The sequence below is a fragment of the Artibeus jamaicensis genome, unplaced genomic scaffold, assembly GCF_021234435.1.
Source record: "Artibeus jamaicensis isolate MK-2021 breed Jamaican fruit bat unplaced genomic scaffold, CSHL_Jam_final contig_415, whole genome shotgun sequence".
NCBI lineage: Eukaryota > Metazoa > Chordata > Mammalia > Chiroptera > Phyllostomidae > Artibeus > Artibeus jamaicensis.
Window position 1 is genome coordinate 18556842 of NW_026521823.1, and position 18867 is coordinate 18575708.

The window sequence follows — 18867 nt, forward strand, 5'->3', positions numbered from 1 at the left end:
GGTGCCAGAAGGAGAAGAGGAAGAGCAAGAAATTGAAAACTTATTTGAAAAAATAATGAAAGAAAAACTTCCCAGTCTGATGAAGGAAATAGACATACAAATCCAGGAAGCTCAGAGAGTCCCAAATAAGCTGGACCTGAAGAGGAACACACCAAGACACCTCATAATTGAATTACTCAAGATTAAAGATAAGGAGAGAATCTTAAAAGCAGCAAGAAAAAAGAAGATAGTTACCTATAAAGAAGCTCCTGTAAGACGGTCAGCTGATTTCTTGAAACCTTATAGGCAAGAAGGGACTGGAAAGAAGTATTCAAAGTCATGAAAGGCAAGGACCTACATCTAAGATTACTCTATCCAGCAAAGCTATCATTTAGAATGGAAAGGCAGATAAAGTGCTTTCCACATAAGGTCAAGTTAAAGGAGTTCATCATCACCAGGCCCTTATTATATGAAATGTTAAAGGGACTTATCTAAGAAAAAGAAGATAAAAAACTATGAACAGTAAAATGACAACAAACTTACAACTATCAATAACTGAACCTAAAAAACAAAAACTAAGCAAACAACTAGAACAAAAGCAGAATCACAGAAATAGAGATCACATGGAGGTTTGTCAGTGGGGAGGGAGAGGAGGGAGAATGGGGAAAAGGAACAGGCAGTGAGAAGCATAATTGGTAGGTACAAAATAGAGAGGGGGAGGTTAAGAACAGTATAGGAAATGGAGAAGCCAAAGAACTTATATATAGAACCCATGGACATGAACTAAGCGGGTGTGGAAATGCTCGTAGGAGGGGGTGTAGGGCAGAGGGGAATAAAGGGGAGAAAAAATGCTACAACTATAATATCATTATCAATAAAGTAAACTTTAAAAATAACAAAATGAAGCCATCCTTAATATTTGGTTCTTATGTTTGTCAAGGGCTTAGTACAGGTCAATTTGCCCACACTTAGAAAAAATAAACTATTTTTAAATTAAAGTCATACCAATGAAGACTTTTTTTATAAGGCTGTACATGGTCCAACACAAATAACACCGCTTTTCTATTTCAAAATCTTTTATTATAAAATCATGAGCATGTAATTCTGTAACATAACAATGTCACACTTAAGCACACCAAATGACATTTTAGGTGAAATGTTAAAATTAAAACCACAAATTATTACATCCATATTATTACCCTATCAGTCACACTCAAGCAGGCCTTTTGCTGGACCCTGCAGTGAACAGTAAATATTAATATATAACATTAAAATAATTTTTGCTGAATTATGTGTTGTGAGGGGTTAATTTCCGAAATGGTTTGTTAAATTATTTACTGCTCTCATTGGAGAATTCAAGGATACTAGTTCAAGTTTCATTGCTGCAACTAGACAATGGCATGATGATCATAGATTTAGAACAAAAAACACTTTGTCTTTACTTCCCTATCCTCTGAATCTTACAACTTCTCCATCCTTTCATCTCATAATAAATGGTCATTATTATGAGAATGAAAACCAATCGTTCAACATTTATTGTACATCTGTTGGCAAATGTTGTTCTAGGTCAGGGGTGTCAAACGCATTTGCACCAGAGGCCACATCAGCCTCGTGGTTGCCTTCAAAGGGCTGGATATAATTTTAGGATTTTAGGACTATATAAATGTAACTACCCTTAACACTTAAGCAAGACCTCAGCATTGCCGCCAGGTAGAAACAAGGCGCTGGGCCCGATAAAACCAGGTGGAGGGCCGGATTGGACTCCTGAGCCTTGTGTTTGCCGTCTGTGCTTTAGGTACTTGGGATACTTCAGTGAACAAAATGATCTCTGGCCCCATGGAATTTATATTTTAAAAGGAGTGCCAGGAAACAAACTGTAAACACCATAAATAAGCAAATCACACAGTGTGATAAAAAGGGAAAAAAGAAAAAAGGAGGTTAGGATAGTCAGTAGTGCTGCATGGCAGGGAAGCAAGCTTATTCAGAATTGGGAGGGGTCCCTGGTAGGCCTCCCGGAGAAACTTAGTTTGTAAAGACACGGAGGTGAGGGGAACAACACGTTCTCCAGTGAGAACTCAGGCACAGGGGGCAGCCAGTGCAAAAGCAGGAGGCACCTTGGTGTCTGTGCAGCACTGACGAAGCCAGTGTGACTGGAATGGCTGAACGGAGGGACAGAAAGGAGATCAGAGAGGGAATGGGTCTTTCGAAGTCACTGTAAGGACTTCGATTTAACCCTAAAAGAAGCATCACAGGATGTTAGATGTAATATTATCTGACATAACCTAAAAGGATCATTCTGGCTGGTACATAGTAGACCTTCAAAGAATATTAACAATCTCTTAATGACCCAGGTAATGGTGATTTGATAAACTGTAGAGCTCTAAGAGTGGAAGCAGAGAGACTTGTTAGGAGGAGGCTGGTGTAGTAATGGAGATGAGAGGTGACCGAGCTTCAGGTCAGGCCGGTAGCAGTGGAAGAGGTGTGAACCCGTAAGATCCTGGGTATATTGTAAGAGTGGGGCCACTAGGTTTTCCGATGAATTGGACGGAGGGTATAAAAGAAAGATAGGAGTCAAATTAACTCCAAGGTTTTTATACTGAGTAACTAGAATTACAGATTTTCATTCAGCTAAGATGGGTAGGTAATGGGTGAGATGAATTTAGGGTCAAAAGACAGTTCAGGTTTTGACAGGTTGAGCTGTACTCAAACAACGTCCTCTGTCTCAGGCAGCAGCTCAGATTTCAGAGTTTCGTTCAGAGGTCTGCCAGAGCTTTGGCATGGAATATCCACGGAACTCAATTTGCTTTTTTGGCTATCTCTGTAATTCTCTCCTCATTTTAGAGTAGCTGAGTGTCCTGATTCTTCAAACTAGAAAGAGGAAGGATTTTCTTTTGCGTCTTTTTCCTTCCAACTTGGCACAGGGTAGGCTTGCCCTCAGGCTAAAAGCCATTAAAAAAATAGTAAAGACCAGGAAACTCACCGAGTGCTGTTCCTTTCTTCCTCACACAGATAGACTCCACTACAGAATCTGCCTGATTCTGGTCACTTTTTGTGCCTGTAGGTAGTTTGTCTAGAATTTATGGTTGTATTTACAGAATGACTGGCCAGATGGGAACTTACATGGCCATTATTAAAAGTAGAACCACTTTACAGTTTTATATTAAATGCAAGTGAAGAAAAGAAAATCTATGCATGTAACTAACATATTCAACTTTAAAATTCCTTTATTTTCTCTAAAAAGAATCTAGCTTCATTGGAGAATAGCTGTCTCAGCATGTTTAGCTTTGTACTGGTATGGATGATAACATACTAGGATTTAGAAAAATATTAGAAGCAAAATAAAACACACTACTGGACCTTGGACAAAATGTACAGTTTTGAACTTTGTAACTTTTGTTGTTTGCACTTATTACTGTACCTATTAATAACCATTGAATTCCTGGTACAGCTGTGCACTGAAAAGGTTAGAAACGAAAAGCTGGTATTTGAGAAACTCAGTTTACTATCCAAGGACATAAGAGATTAGGATGTGTCAAATAAACACCAACAGCAGGAAAACAATTTAAGTTCATAAAATTCACAATACAGATAAGGCGAGGATTGATTTACAAGATGATAAACTGAGACTGAATATAAGAAGGTACTACTGTTTCTTAGAACAAGTAGTAAATTCATAGAAACTTAAAAGAGCAAACAAATACAGATACCTGAAAAATGACATCATAGTGACAATCCTCAATGGTGGAGGGGGAGTAGTTTAGGCTTTTACACAGAGTAAGAATCGTTTGAGCAAAAGGGTTGTAGTCCCAGAGTCGCAAGCTCATGTACCAACTATATTGGGCTCTGTCAAGAATGAAGAAAGGCAAGGTTCGTAAAGGCAGAAACCACAACAAAATAATTCTATCATACAGATGAAGAATTGCTGGTTAGGTTAACAGGGATTGGTTAATCCCAGCATGCAACTGGAGCGGGGTAAAACTACAAGGAAGGAAGTAGAATCCACATGTGTCCATGTAGCAGTTGTTCCAGGATGTTTATGGCTCCAGGATGTTTGGAGCAGACTTGAGCAATTTATTAACAGTTCTGGGAACTGAGGCCTAAGATGTCAGCGGACAGTAGGGCCCCACTTCCTTAACAGCCTTCTGATTCTGTTTGCAGTGACTAGGTATTGTTTATTCTGTTTTATCTTCTCCACTGTCATGATTCCACAGTGGTTTGCTGAGAGAAACTAAAAGCTTTGTTAGCTGGGTCTCTGAGTTTTGAGGTGAGGAAATAGGAAAACAAACTTTCTGGATGGTCTTTTTCCAAAATGACCTTAATTTTACTCTTTTACCACATGGTGGCAGCAGGTATCCATCTACATTATCTCTTCAGCGGGTGTTCGGCTGCTCGGAAAATCTTGTCATTTTGACCTAGAGGCCAAACTATTACATTAAGTTACCTTAGTTTCATTTAGAGCCCTAATTTCATATCATCCGCCTTAACCCAAACAAATTTAGTACTGTTTTTTCTAATATAATTCAATAGATTTATAACTGGGAGAAAAAAGGATAAAAACTGAAACTTTTCTGGCATAGCATGTGGTCTTGAAAGGTGTCTCAAGTATGACACTGATTTTGTAATTAAACCTAATAGGAACATTCAGGGTGTTAAAACCCAAGAACGTAGTTTGTTCTGCTCTTGTTCAGATAATCTACTAGTAACATGGCAGGTAGAAGATGAAACTGTTTTAGAAGTTTAATAGAATGGGATTTTTGACCTTTAAAAAAGAAGTCAGTCTTTCTGAAATGCCAATTTTAGTGGATTTCTGGGATCCTCTTTCATACTTTTTTTCCCACATCTTTAGTTGTTTGGAAACAACAGCTAGACACTAACACTGGAAAATGGAGTTCATCTTTTACTTCAAGTTTGTAGTTTATAAGTATCAGTGACAGTCTGTGGCATATTTTGAGCTGTGTTGTATGTATGAATTTGTGTATGGTAAACAGTCTATGGCATGTTTTGAGTTGCATTATGTATATGAGTTTGTGTACGGTACTTAGTGTTTTCATAAGTGCTGTACTCTTAGTTCCTAATTATGAGATCTGTACATCGAGTCATAATTTTAAACCAGTACATGTAGCTAAAGTATGTGCAGCTGTTTTGCTGTTGCAGATTTATTTCATCATGCTTCTTTCATTTCAAAGAAAAAAAATGTTAATACTATGTAGGGAGGGCATTAATAACTCTGCACTTAATAAAGCTATTTAGTTTCATAAGGAAATGGTGAAATATTTTTCTCTTATGAGAACTTTGGTAACTAGGAAGCAAGAAGTGTTTTGTTCAAGATAACTTCCTTGTTTGGAAACAAAGTTACATTTATTAAGAAAAACTGCAAGATTACTTTGTCTCATCCTAAATAGTCATATGTGAGTAATCCAGTTAATTTTACTTGTATGAAAAAGAAGTGTTTTATTAATGATACATACATGTTACTCAGGTTTTTATATTTCATTGAATATTAACTGTTTTCTGAAATTTTTTTTTTATTCTGCTGAGTTTGTGAGAAATCTGAGGATTGAATTCTCACTTTCCCAGAATAGCGAACCAAACCACTTACTCTCATTCACTAAACTGCTAACCAGTGTAAACTTTGAAGCATCGACCTTAAGATGTACGTCACTGTATCCCATTTCCCATTGCCTTTGCCGCCACATCTCCCCCCAGCAGGAGAGCGCTTCGTTCAGTAAAGATTTATTTTGATACGCAGGTTACCACTCTGTTCTCAGTTTACATGGTGTGAGAGACAAAAGGTTTAAAAGTGTTATATCTGAAGTAAATGCTTTTTGGTTTACACAGCTGCTATTTAAAACTAGCCTATTTAATTGCATCTTTGAATAATTTTTTACATTTTGTAGAAAACATTTAGATTTGATGTTATTTTGTCAAGTGATTTTTAAATATGTATTTAAGGAATAATTATAGTAATTGTTTTAAAGGGAGTCCAAAATTAACTCTAATTTATGCATGTGCCATATTTGAACCCATACAATTTGCGACTGAAGTGCTCTTAACACTCTGGATTTGAATATAAAATAATACTAACTTCTGATTGTTTTATAGTTTTTACAGAATAAATTAATTCCCCAAAATATCAGAACTTGAAATTAAGAAAAGAACAAACTGTGTGTGAAGTGAAGTACCTAGATTGTAGCTGTAGCTCTGGAATTCTGGACAAATCATTTAACCCCTCTGGTCCTAAAAGTTCTTATCTTGAAAATAAGATAGCAGTAGATTACCTCTGGGGTATCTGTTATCTCTGAAACTCTATAACTCTAAGCTACGGATGTTTAGAAATAGCAGGCTTGTAGGGGAAACGTATCTCATTATAAATAACAAAAGGTCTGATAGTTGATAACTTTACTAAAACACTATGCAAGGTGTGTCCAGAAAACGTCCAGCCATTGTTAACATAATGGTTTGAGCAATGTAGACGTAATCTGGCAGCCAAGGAGAGTGGACTGGAATATGGGTGTGTGAACAATGATGACTTCATTGTACTAGTCAGTGGGGGTGGTAGGCACTGTTGAGTGAGATGTATACTGTGTAGCTGTTGCAAGTAGAAGAAAAAGATCTACATCAAATTTTGCGTTAAGCTTGAACATTCCTCCACAAAAACTGTTTGGATGATTCAGAAGGCTGAAGCTATAGCAACTGGTGATTGGCAGCTTCATCACGACAATGTGCCCACTCATGCATCACATCTTATGCAGTTTTTTTTGCGAAACATGAAAATCATCCAGGTGACTCAGCCCCACTACTGCCCAGATTTGGCACTCTGTGATTCCGGCTTTTCTGAAAACTAACATCGCCTTTGAAAGGGATGACTATTTCAGACCATTGATGAAATTCAGGAAAATATAATGGGGCAACTGATGGTGGTTGGAAGAACTGTGTGAGGTCCCAAGGTGCCTACACTGAAGGGGACTGAGGTGTCATTGTCCTGTGTACAATGTTTCTAGTATTTTGTATCTTCTTCAATAATTGTTTTCATATTATATGGCTGGATACCTTCTGGACAGACCTCGTATAACATAAAATTTTCAGCTTTTTGTATCAGCCAAATAGTCAAACAGTAGAGAAATATATTGAGTAAAAAAAGTGAGGATCTATTCACTACTGCCTTCCTGCTCCCTTCTTCTTTGACATGTGGCTCTCACATGGCCCCCTCTCCATGCCAAATACAAGCCTCCCTGTAGAACTTCCCCTCTTTAACATTTTTCTAGTTGAGGCGTCTTGTTTTACTGTTTAAAAATGTTTCTGTTGCATACAGAAGAAATCTTAATGGAATTTTCACAAAGTGAATATGCCTGGTTAACCACCACCCAGATCAGAAATGGAGGTTCTTTTCATGCCATCTTTCTCAAACTTTTTGAAAAATATTTGCATATGTGTTGCATTGTGTCAAGTGAGGTGTTTTATCTGTAGATAGATGATAATAATTCTTTGATTTCACTTGGAAAAATGATGATTTACTAAATAATTAATTTTTAAAGTTACTTTTTCCACATCTTGTTACTTCAAGATGCACATAGCCCATTGATATTTTAATACTAGTTTATTCTGCAAACACTTCCAGTCCAAGTACTATGTGAGGGTTACTGCGTATACAGAGATAAGTCAGGTCTTCAAGAAACTCCCGGTTTTAGATGAACATAGGAAAGGTGAGACTTATGTGCAAGACAAGAAAGCCTGCAATTACAGTACCAGTAGCCTTCTGTTACATCTTTGTGTGAATAATTTAGGAATTGGAAAAGATGACATGAACCCTGGCAGTCAAAGTCATTTCCATTCTAAATACATTAAAAAAATGGCGAACAGTTGAACTCTTCTCTTGGACTTGGATTATCCTTATTTTTCCTGTGAATTCTTAGTTACTATTTTTATAAAAAGGAAATTGAGATTTGCCATTAACTCATTTACCATCATATGGAAATGTTCTATTAGAAAGGGCTGGTGACTAGAAATTTTTGTGTTTCTTTATGTTTGAAAAGATTGTTTACTTCTTTTCTTTAGTCTATTTAATGTCCTGTATTGCTGGTTTTCCACAGATATTAATTGCAAATCTTCAGTATAACAAATAGGCAGAGCACTAGGTACTAAGATGAGAGAAAATGTCCTTAAAACTTCCCTTATGATGTGAAAGGCTAGTAATGGTTGCTTACAGCACATGTGATACATTTTTTGATAGCAGCAAAGACCAGGTACTGGGTAAAAATGTAAGGATATCTGCCTCAGATTTGCAGCTTGGCATCTTCCCACAGAAGTTGATGTGTAATTTAAGTCAAAAAGAATACATAGGGATAATATAAAAATAGCTTTTTCTATTCTCTTTAGCCTGAACCTCAAAGTTCTGCACAAACATTGGATTTAGTCGTTCATTTTGGAGGAAGATGCTACTTTTCTTTTTAATTTTCTAGTGTTATGTTTTAATCTATTATAGTTGCTAATAGTAAGTGAGGCAGACTTTTTCAAAATACAAAAGTAGTCATTTTATTTCGGGAGAAGTTTTTTTCGGCTGATAAGTTCTAAAGGAAGTGCTGGTGGAATGTGTCCCGAGTGTCTGCATATACTTGGCCATACTGAGTTTATATTTAAAGATAACGTATATAGTGTGTGTGTGTGTGTGTGTGTGTGTGTGTGTGTGTGTGTGTGTGTGTGCAGTCATATCTCCTGAGAAAACGCTTTTGGACCAGGAGTTTGTAAACTCTTGTGTTTCAGAACCAGACAGGTATGTCTTCTTAGGTCTTCACAATTGTGGAACTTGGCCTTGCACACTAATACAAACCCCTACTTCCTTGGGCATTCATGTCCTGTAGATGCCACACGTTATGACTTTCCTCATTCATAGATCTCTGGAACATTCTTCTTTATTTATGCTCAGATTTAAGTCTTCCTTTTCACCGTAGGTCCCACCTCTGTTACTTCTGTAATCCATTCACAACCTTGGCCTTGCATTTTATTCATCTTCTCATCTCTAGTGATTGCTGCTTCTTTACTTCACCACTTAGTCTCATGGCCCACCGTCTGTTCCTTGTCACCCAGAACTGATGTGCTTCTGAGGTTATCAATTCAGGGTGATCACTGCACATATTACTTTTACGTTTCCATGTTTCTTAGTCATCTGCTTCAAATGTTTAACAGAATTTCTCGTCCATGTGATTTATTTATCAGTCTCTTCTTAAATTTAATTATATCCCTCTCCATCGTGTTATCAGTCTTAAACCTTTCTCCTGCCAGTGTTCTCTGATTTCTCTTCAGCTGTCTTTTTATCAAACCCTTGTGAGAGCACCTCGTTCTTCATTCTCCCAACAAAGTGCTACTGGAGAGCATCGCTTCAGTAGTAACAAGCACCGTAAGTTTATTGTTACCAACATCAAATGGGCCCACACAGTTGTGCTGAGATTCTTTTTTGCCTAGTCCTCTTATTTTTGTAGAGGTTATTTTAAGCATTTACCACTTTCCCTCTCGCTCTCAGAAGATGATTTGGTGGTATTCCATTTCACGGAGAAAATGGAAATCCTCAGATGAAACTCCCACAATTTCCTACCACAAACCTAGAAACATTTTTGTATATGCACTCATTCTGTTTTGTTTGTCATTACTATTTATAGTAATAAAATACAGTGGGAAGTTCTGCTTTCAAGGAATGGAAAAATTATATGACTTTAAAAATCAAGTAGATAATATAAATGTATGAAACAGTAGGGTAAGGAATAGTTCTGTGACTTACAGCAAGTTGATAAGCACTATTTAAGGACTTCAAATATGTTTTTAATACAGAATACCTCATTTTATTGTGCCTTCCTTTGTACTTCGCAGATACTGTGCTTTTCATAAGTTGAGGTTTGTGGCAACTCTGCATCAAGCAAGCCTGTTGGTGTCATTTTCCCAGTAGCATTTGCTCACTTCATGTCTCTGTGTCACATTTGGGTAGGTCTCACATCATTGCAAACTTTTCCATTATGATATTCTTGTGGTGATCTGCGGGTAGTGATTTTTGATGTTACTATTGTTTGAGAGTGCCACAAATCACGGCTATGTAAGATGGCAAATTTAATTGATAAACATGTCCATTCTCACTGCTTTACCAACCAACCCTTCCCTCATCTCTCTGTCTCTCCCACTCTGGCCTCTCTCATATTCCCTGACACACAACAATATTGAAATTGGTCCAATTAATAACCCTACAGTGGTCTCTAAATGTTCAAGTGAAAAGAATGGTCTCACATATCTTACTTTAAATCAAAAACTGGAAATGATTAAATGTACTCAGGAAAGCGTGTCAAAATCTAGGTCAAAAGTTAGGCCTCTTGGCATCAGATAGTCAGCCAAGTTGTTAATGCAAAGGAAAAGTTCTTGAAGGAAATTAAAGGTGTCACTCAGTGAACTCACAAATGATAAGAAAGCAAAACGGCTTGTCACAGATACGGATAGAGTTTTAACAAAATGGATAGAAGATCAAACCGTCCACAGCATTCACTTAAGCCAAAGTCTAATCCAGAGCAAGGCCCTGCCTCTCTTCAATTCTGTGAGGAAGCTGCAGAAGAAAAAGCCTGAAGCTAGCAGAGGCTGGTTCATCAGGTTTAAGGAAAGAAGCCATCTCTATACAAAAGTACAAGGTAAAGGTAAATTACTAAGTGCTGATGTAGAAGCTGCAGCAAGATATCCAGGAGTTCTAGCTAAGATGATTGATGAAGGTGGCTACACTAAACAGATTTTTTTAGAGGTGGTTGTGGTGGAACAACAGGTTGTCCACGTAGATGAAACAGCCTTATATTGGAAGAAGATGCCATCTAGGACTTGCATAGTTATAGAGAAGTTAATGCCTGGCTTTAAAGCCACAAAGAACAGGCTGACTGTCTTGTTAGTGTCTGATGCAGCTGGTGACTTTAAGTAGAAGCCAATTCTCATTTACCATGACAGAAATCCTTGGGCCCTTAAGATTCACGCTAAATCCACCCTGTGTGTGCTCTGTAAATGTAAAAACAAAGCCTAGATGACAGCATATCAGTTTACAACATTGTTTCCTAATGTTACACGCTCATCATTAACACCTATTGCTTAGAGAAAAAGATCCCTTGGAAAATATTACTGCTCGTTGATAATGCATCTGATCAACCAAGAGCTCTGAGGGAGATGTGTGATGTTTTCATGTCTGCGGACACAACATTCGTTCTGCGGCCCATGGATCAAGGAGGAGTTTTGATTTTCAAGTCTCATTATTTAAGGTATGCAATTCTTAGGGTTATAGCTACCATACATGGTGACTCCTGTGTTGGATCTGGGCAAAGTAAATTGCAAACCTGGAAAGGATTCACCATTCTAGATGCCATTAAGAATATTCATGATTCATGGGGAGAGTCAAAATATCAAACAATAATAGGAGTTTGGAAGAAGCTTATTCTAACCCTCGTGGACGACTTTGTGGAGAAATAATACTTCAGTGGAACAAGTAACTGCAGATGAGGCGGAAATAGTAAGAAAACCAGAATTAGAAGTGGAGCCTGAAGATGTGACAGAATTGCTACAATCTCATGATAAAACTTGAATGGATGGGGTGTTACTTCTCACAGTTGAGCAAAACAAAGTGGTTTCTTGAAACCTCCTCATAGTAAATGAGGAGGATGGGAGCATTCTCAGCTGTGAGTCTATAGTAAGTACTATAGTGAATCTCCATTCTCGTGGAGAGTATCAGTGCAGGGGTAGAACATAATGCTGCACTGAGCTAAAACACATCATGTATAGTTTTTCCATAATTACATTTTTTCAAGCAGCCCTTCAATAGAAATTTGCGGAATGACATTTTAAAGTTGTGCTTAAATAGTTTTAAAGGGACACAAACAGTGTCTTGCTCATCTTTGTATCTACAGTGTCGTGCCCAGGACCAGTCTCATAGAAATAATTCAGTTAGTATTTGTACAATGAATGTGACTACATTGTCATCTACTTAAGAAGTAGCTGGGACAGGATGTGTTTAACATGACAGGTTCTGGGGAGTTAACGGTGGCTTCAAGATCTCGTAAGTTCAAAGGGGGAAAATAAGTAGGAACTTCATTCCTGTGCCATGCTTCTCCTCATTTCCCTGTCCATTTATTTAATTCATTCAAAAGCATTTTTATCATTTTTGCTATATACCAAGTACTGTATAAAGTGATGGAAATCCAGTGGTGAATAAGACCGAGTTCCTGCCCTTAAGATGTTTACCTTCTAGTGAGGTATATAGAATACTTATTTGATGGTACAGTGAGGTTGGTGTTCTGAAGGAGGCAGATATTCAGATACCATGCAGCTATTCAGGCAATGAGAACACATTAGAGGAAGCTTGGTGCATTTGTAGAAATTCAGATCTTCACTGGGGTTGAAGGATGAAGTGTGAACTTGGGAAATGAGACTCGTAGTAAGCAGGTTTTAACTTATGTGCTTAAAAGTAGGTTTTGTAGCACATAGTTGTGCTACAAAATTTCTTTTTTTCTTTTGCTGAATACTGCCACTGAAACTTTGTGATTAATCTCTTCAGTAACTATTTCATTGTAGATGTTTGCTGCTCATGTGGCCCTTCATCTGTAAACTGTGAACTCATTAAGAACGGGTTACTTTTTATTCATTTCCATGTCTTAAACATCTGATAGTAACTTGGTAAATGTTGAAAAACATCATTTAACATTTGTAGTCATTGTTACGTATAGCATAGTTACACTATTTCTATGAGAAACACAACTGAAGTTTTGAACAAATGGACTTAACAAAAATGGACTTAAACACTATTCTGAGTTTAAGATCACCTGTCTTTGAGTAGAGAAAAATTACTAAAGAGAAAAATTTCTAAATAGAAAAAAATAAGGATTTCTTTTCATTACAAGAACATTCACAGCTTAACAGAAAAATTCAATACAGAATTTTGTTAACAATGGTTAGTTTGAAATGTTTTCATGTCATTTTGGTTTATAGTCTTATGAGGAAGATCGAAGAAACTGCTGTGAGCTTCAAAATAGATGTCAACGTTTGGCCTTGGAATTAGCAGACACGAAACAGTTAATTCAGCAAGGCGACTACCGGCAAGAGAACTATGATAAAGTCAAGAGGTGAGTAGTTAAGATGGCTGTCGTAGTTTTTCTCATTTTTAGCATGCATCAAAGTCACCTGACTTTTTACCATTAACATTGTTAATTCTGCTGTGTATGGTCACATGCCTCCAAACAATAGGGATAGGTTCTGGAGAATTGCATCATCGGGCACTTCTGTCATTGTGTGAAGATCATATAGTAAACTCACACAAACCGAGGAGGTGTGGCCTGCGCCTGCTATTACAGGTGCTGTACTTGCAGACAGCTGGCAGGGCGGTAGGTTTGTTCACATCAGCACCTCCCCTGGCATGGAATGCGTTCCTCTTTGGTGTATGGCTATGATGTCATTAAGCAGCAGGAATTTCTTAGCCCATTATTACCTTACGGGCCCACCATCATCTCTGCAATCTGTCTTTGACCAAAAGTCATTATGTGGCCTATGAGTCATTTTGTGGCATACCTTATTCCTTTTCTGTCTCCATAATTTTGACTTTTCCAGAATGTCATATAGTTAGAATCATACAGTATAGAGCCTTTCAGATTGGCTGCTTTTAGTAACATACATTCAAGTTTCTTCCATATCTTTTCATAGCTTAATAGCTCGTTTCTTTTTAGTACTGAATAATGTTTCATTGTCTACACACTTCACAGTTTATTTATCCATTCACCTACTGAAGGAGATCTTGGTTGCTTCCGAGTTCTAGCAGTTATGAATAAAGCTGCTATAAACATCCGTAGTTCAGATGTTATATGGACACAGTTTTCAGTTTTTTGGGTTGAAAACCAGGGAGTCCAATTATACGGTAAGCATATGCTTAGTTCTGTAAGAAACTGCCAGACTGTCCCAAATCACTGTACCATTCGCATTTCTACCAGCAATGAATGGGAATTCCTGTTGCTCCACATTTTTGCCAGTATTTGGACTTCTCAGTATTTTGGATTTGGGCCATTATAACTCATTGTTATTTTAATTTGCACTTCTCTGAGGACATGTGATTTGGAGCATCCTTTCATATGCTTATTTGCCATTTGCCATCTGTATATCTTCTCTGGCAAGGTGTCTCTTAAGGTCTTTGGCTGATTTTTTAATTGGGTTGTTTGTTTTCTTACTGTTGAGTTTTAAGAGTTCTTTGTATGTTTTGAATAACAGTCCTTTATCAGATATGTCTTTGGCAAATATATTCTTCCAGTCTGAGGCTTATTTTTTTATTCTCCTGACATGTACCTTATTCTTCATAGCATAAAAGCATGTCATTTTGGCAATTTCTTGGGTTTAAATTGTATTTTGTATCAGTTGTTTTTATATTGTTTAGAAGTTGCTGCTGTCTTTCTAAAATTTAATGCTCTAGAAGATAGGGACCCAGTAATTTCCTACCATCACTGACTTGCGATATATTTTATTACGTTGGTATTGCCACGGCAAAATGCAGTAATTATTGGAGCTTGAAATCCATGAGGAGCTATAATCTGTGGGCTCTTGAATAAAGCTGGATTTCGAAATGAAGTAGATTGTGAAAAGGAAATGATACTTTGCGTTGGTGTTTTGATATCTTCTCTGCTACTATAAATCTGTAAAAATAATAAATAAAATATGGAAAGAGAAAACTAAAAAGCATAATCATCAGAATAAGCTAGTGGACATGAGTGAAGGATAAATGAGCCGTGTCATCATGTGTTGGTAATGACTGAAGCTGGGGGTTTCATGAACACCCCTGCTCTTATCACCCATCTTTAATAATGTGGTAATCTCCAATAATATCCAAAAGTATGATAAACATCTTTATGTACTAGAAATGGAACAGAAAAACAAGCAAGCAAGAGGAGCTCAAACTGTGAACCTTTGGGTCACTCAATAGAAAAAAACTTGATTAAAAAATTGTTCCGTCCACAAAAATATAGGCTAACAGAGTAAAATATCACTTTTACGTTCATCATAAATTCTTACAAATGTGAAAAAGAAAGCAGGTATTTCCTTGCTTGTGTAGCTCAGTGGATTGAGCGGGGGCTGCAAACCAAAGGGTTGCTAGTTCAATTCCCAGTCAGGGCACATGCCCGGGTTGCAGGACAGGTCCCCAGTAGGGTGAGCGCAAGAGGCAACCACACATTGATGTTTCATTCCCTTTCTCCTTCCCTTCCCCTCTTTCTAAAAAAATAAATAAATACTTAAAAGAAAAGGAAGCAGGTATATGGGTGTCAATTGCATAATTACCAGAAAGAATTCAAATGTTTTTCAGTAGCGGAATGGAAAATGAATGGTGATTTATTTCTACAATGTAATTCTGTCTAGTAGTTAAAAGCAATTAATAAGATCTTAATGTATCTATATGGGTAAGTCAAATACAAAACATAGGTCTTGAAAAACAAAGTGCATGTGCCTATCTCTTTTTTTTGTAAATGAAGTTTCCTACTTTCTGGCATAACATAATGTTCTCAGGTTTATTTTGTAATTCTGTTGCCTCAGCCTTTCCTCTAAGGAGTCCTGGTTCCTTTCAGTGGGAAATACTATTCAGAAATTAGGATTCCAGTGCTGGTCATTGCTACATTGGTCATTCTTTCCAGGCCCTTTTTGTAGGCAGCAGTAATGGAGAGAATAGGGAGGATGCTTGACACACTACGGAAAGATCGTACTGGTACCTCTAATTCCATCGCAACACCACAGTAGCTAGTGTGAAGGGGCTCCAGCTGGGCAAATACGGTACAACTGAAATACAGAATGAGTAATGTTAGAATCCGCTGAATAGAATAAGAATCCCTGAGTACATGCTAATAATAGAGAAAAAGGATCTTTACAGTAGAATGCCAACCATTAAATATATATATTAGAATTACAGTTTTCTAATTTCACAATACTGTTCACTCAGAATCATCAATGGAAGCTAAAGCTATTATGTGAAACTATGTTAGGGAACAGAATATATAATTTCAAAGTATGTTCCCACAGATTACTTATTAATTGCAAAGGGCAAAAAAGTACCTTTATAGTTGAGAACTTGGGCAGATACCATCTCAGGCAATCAATCAAAGTTACTATCACCAACCAATGGATGAAGTAACATCATGTGTCTCTGTTATGTGATCTACTGAAAACACATAATATTTCTGCATGAAGTACTTAATGTGAATCTAATCAGTGTTGTAGAACCGAGATCCCCAAGCCCCCGGCCACAGACTGCTACCGGTCTGTGGCCTGCTGGGAACTGTGAAAAATTGTCTTCCACAAAACCAGTCTCTGGTGCCAAGAAGGTCAAGAACCACTGTTGTAAAAGAGAGAAAAGCTAAGGAATGGTTCAGTGTCAAAGGAGGCTAAAGACACACAGCATCCCAATGAGATGCATGATAATACTTTGGATACTAGGCCAAGGAAAATTGCCATAAAGGATGTTTGGGAACAAATGTCCTTTTCAAATTGTGACAAAATTTGAAACTGGATTGTATATTTAGGTATTGTATTAGGGCTAAGTCTCCTGAATTTGATATGATACTCTAATTATATAAGAGAATATTGTTAATCTTAGGAAATACAGAGTGAATAGGGATAAAGGGACCTAGTGTCTGCATATAACTCTTTTTTAAAGATTTTATTTATTTATTTTTAGAGAGGGGAAAAGAGGGAGAAAGAGAGGGAGAGAAACATCAATGTGTAGTTGCCTCTCACGCACCCCATACTGGGGACATGGCCTGCAACCCAGGCATGTGCCCTAGACTGGGAATCAAACTAGCAACCCTTTGGTTCTCAGGCCAACACTCAATCCATTGAGCCACACCAGCCAGGGCTGTATATAACCCTTAAATAGTTTGGGGTGGGGGGTGCACATGTATGTGTTTGTATAATGCTTTGTATATATGTATATATAGGTGTGTGCATCCAAATATTTATTAACAGATATGAAAACAGAATAAATATGACAGTAATATTTAGTAAACAATACAAAGTAAAGTATGACAAAAGTGTTAACAATTGTTGAGTAAAAATATTGAAAAAACATAAAAACACTAAGTTCATCATTGTATCTAGAGGATGGTATAGGAACAGTGAGGAAAATATAGGGAACTTCAAGTTTAGTCATGGTGTTCTATCTTTTTCTAAGAAATTTTAATGCAAATATAGATAAATGTTAACTGTTGTCAGCTGTGAATATCAAGTTCAGGGGTGTTTTGCATGACTTTATAATTTTACATAAAAACATAGCAAAGGATGTATAATTATTGCCTTGAGACAATAAAAACATTTGTACGTGAAAGTACAAAATAATTAAAGCAATATATATCAAAATAAAATACTATAGGCATCTTTAGTTAGTGGGTTTATGCATGATTGTAATTTTTTAACTTATGCTTCGCTTACTTTTCTCATAAACATACTACTTTATTAGATGGAAGAAAAAAATCTTTCTAAATGAGTTGTTGAAAAATCTAATGAAAAGTAAAACAATTCTTAATAGCCCTCTCCATGAAAATACTAGGTGGGTAGATGAAATAAAGTGCAAAGAATCTGATTCTGATTGTTGAGGGTAACTTGAGAGTAAGAAATTTATTTCTCCGCTCATTTTTTTAAGAAACCTGTTATAGATTTGGTTCAATTCTTGGTTGTTGGGGGAAAGAGCTGGTCTGAATACATCTCTGGGGAATTATAAACAATTTGTGAATGAAAGAGTCACCTGAAGCCTGCCTGCGTATCTACTGTGCAGTCCGAGGGATGAGTTAAAGCCTTTTTGACCCCAAACTAAAAGCTAGAACTGTGTATTAATTCTTTTTTTTCTTATTTTATTTTATTGCATTTTAAAAATTTATTTAATTGTTGTTCAAGTACAGTTTTCTGTCTTTTACTCCCATCCCAGCCCACCTCCCCACCTCCCTCCCATTTCCACCCCCTTAGTTGTTGTCCATGTGTCCTTTATACTAGTTTCTGTAAACGCTTCCCCTTTTCCCCTGAAATTCCCTCCCTTCTCCCCTCTGGTCACTGTCCACCTGTTCTCTATTTCAGTGTCTTTGGTAATATTTCACTTGCTTGTTTGTTTTGTTGTTTAGCTTCCTGTTAAAGGTGAGATCATATGGTATTTATCTTTCAACACCTGGCTTATTTCACTTAATATAATTCTCTCCAGTTCCATCCATGCTGTTGCAAAGGGTAAGAGCTCCTTCTTTCTGCTGCATAGAATTCCATTGTGTAAATGTACCATAGTTTTTTGATCCATTCATTTACTGCTGGGCACCTAGGTTGCTTCCAACACTTGGCTATTGTAAATTGTGCTGCTATGAACATTGGGGTGCATAGGTTCTTTTGAATTGGTGTTTCAGAGTTCTTAGGATATAATCCTAGCAGTGGAATTGCTGGGTCAAAAGGCAGATCCGTTTTTAGTTTTCTGAGAAAATTCCATACTGTTTTCCATAGTGGTTGTACCAGACTGCAATCCCACCAACAATGGATTAGGGCCCCCTTTTCCCCACAACCTATCCAACACTTGTTTGTTGCTTTGTTTATGATGGCCATTCTGACCAGTGTAAAGTGGTATCTCATTGTGGTTTTAATTTGCATCTCTCTGATAGCTGGCGATATTGAGCATCTTTTCATGTGTCTCCAGATCTTCTGTATGTCCTCCTTGGAGAAATGTCTGTTTAAGCCCTTTGCCCACTTCTTAATTGGGTTGCTTGTCTTTTTAGAGTGGAGTCATGTAAGTTCATGTGTATTTTGGAGATTAAACCCATGTCTGAGGTATCATTGGCAAATATGTTTTCCCATACAGTCGGTTCTCTTTTTATCTTAATACTGTTTTCTTTAGCC

The 18867-nt window shown here is 37.2% G+C and overlaps 1 protein-coding gene across 2 annotated transcripts in view; it reads left to right on the forward strand.

Annotated features, from left to right (window-relative positions):
• The window catches only part of PIBF1 (progesterone immunomodulatory binding factor 1), a 178698-nt gene that overhangs the window by 21724 nt on the left and 138107 nt on the right, over window positions 1-18867 (forward strand). For both annotated transcript variants that reach the window (XM_037153253.2, XM_053665641.1), the window contains one exon: window positions 12970-13103. In XM_037153253.2, coding sequence (XP_037009148.2) covers window positions 12970-13103 — 134 coding nt within the window. The remainder of the gene's footprint in view (window positions 1-12969; window positions 13104-18867) is intronic.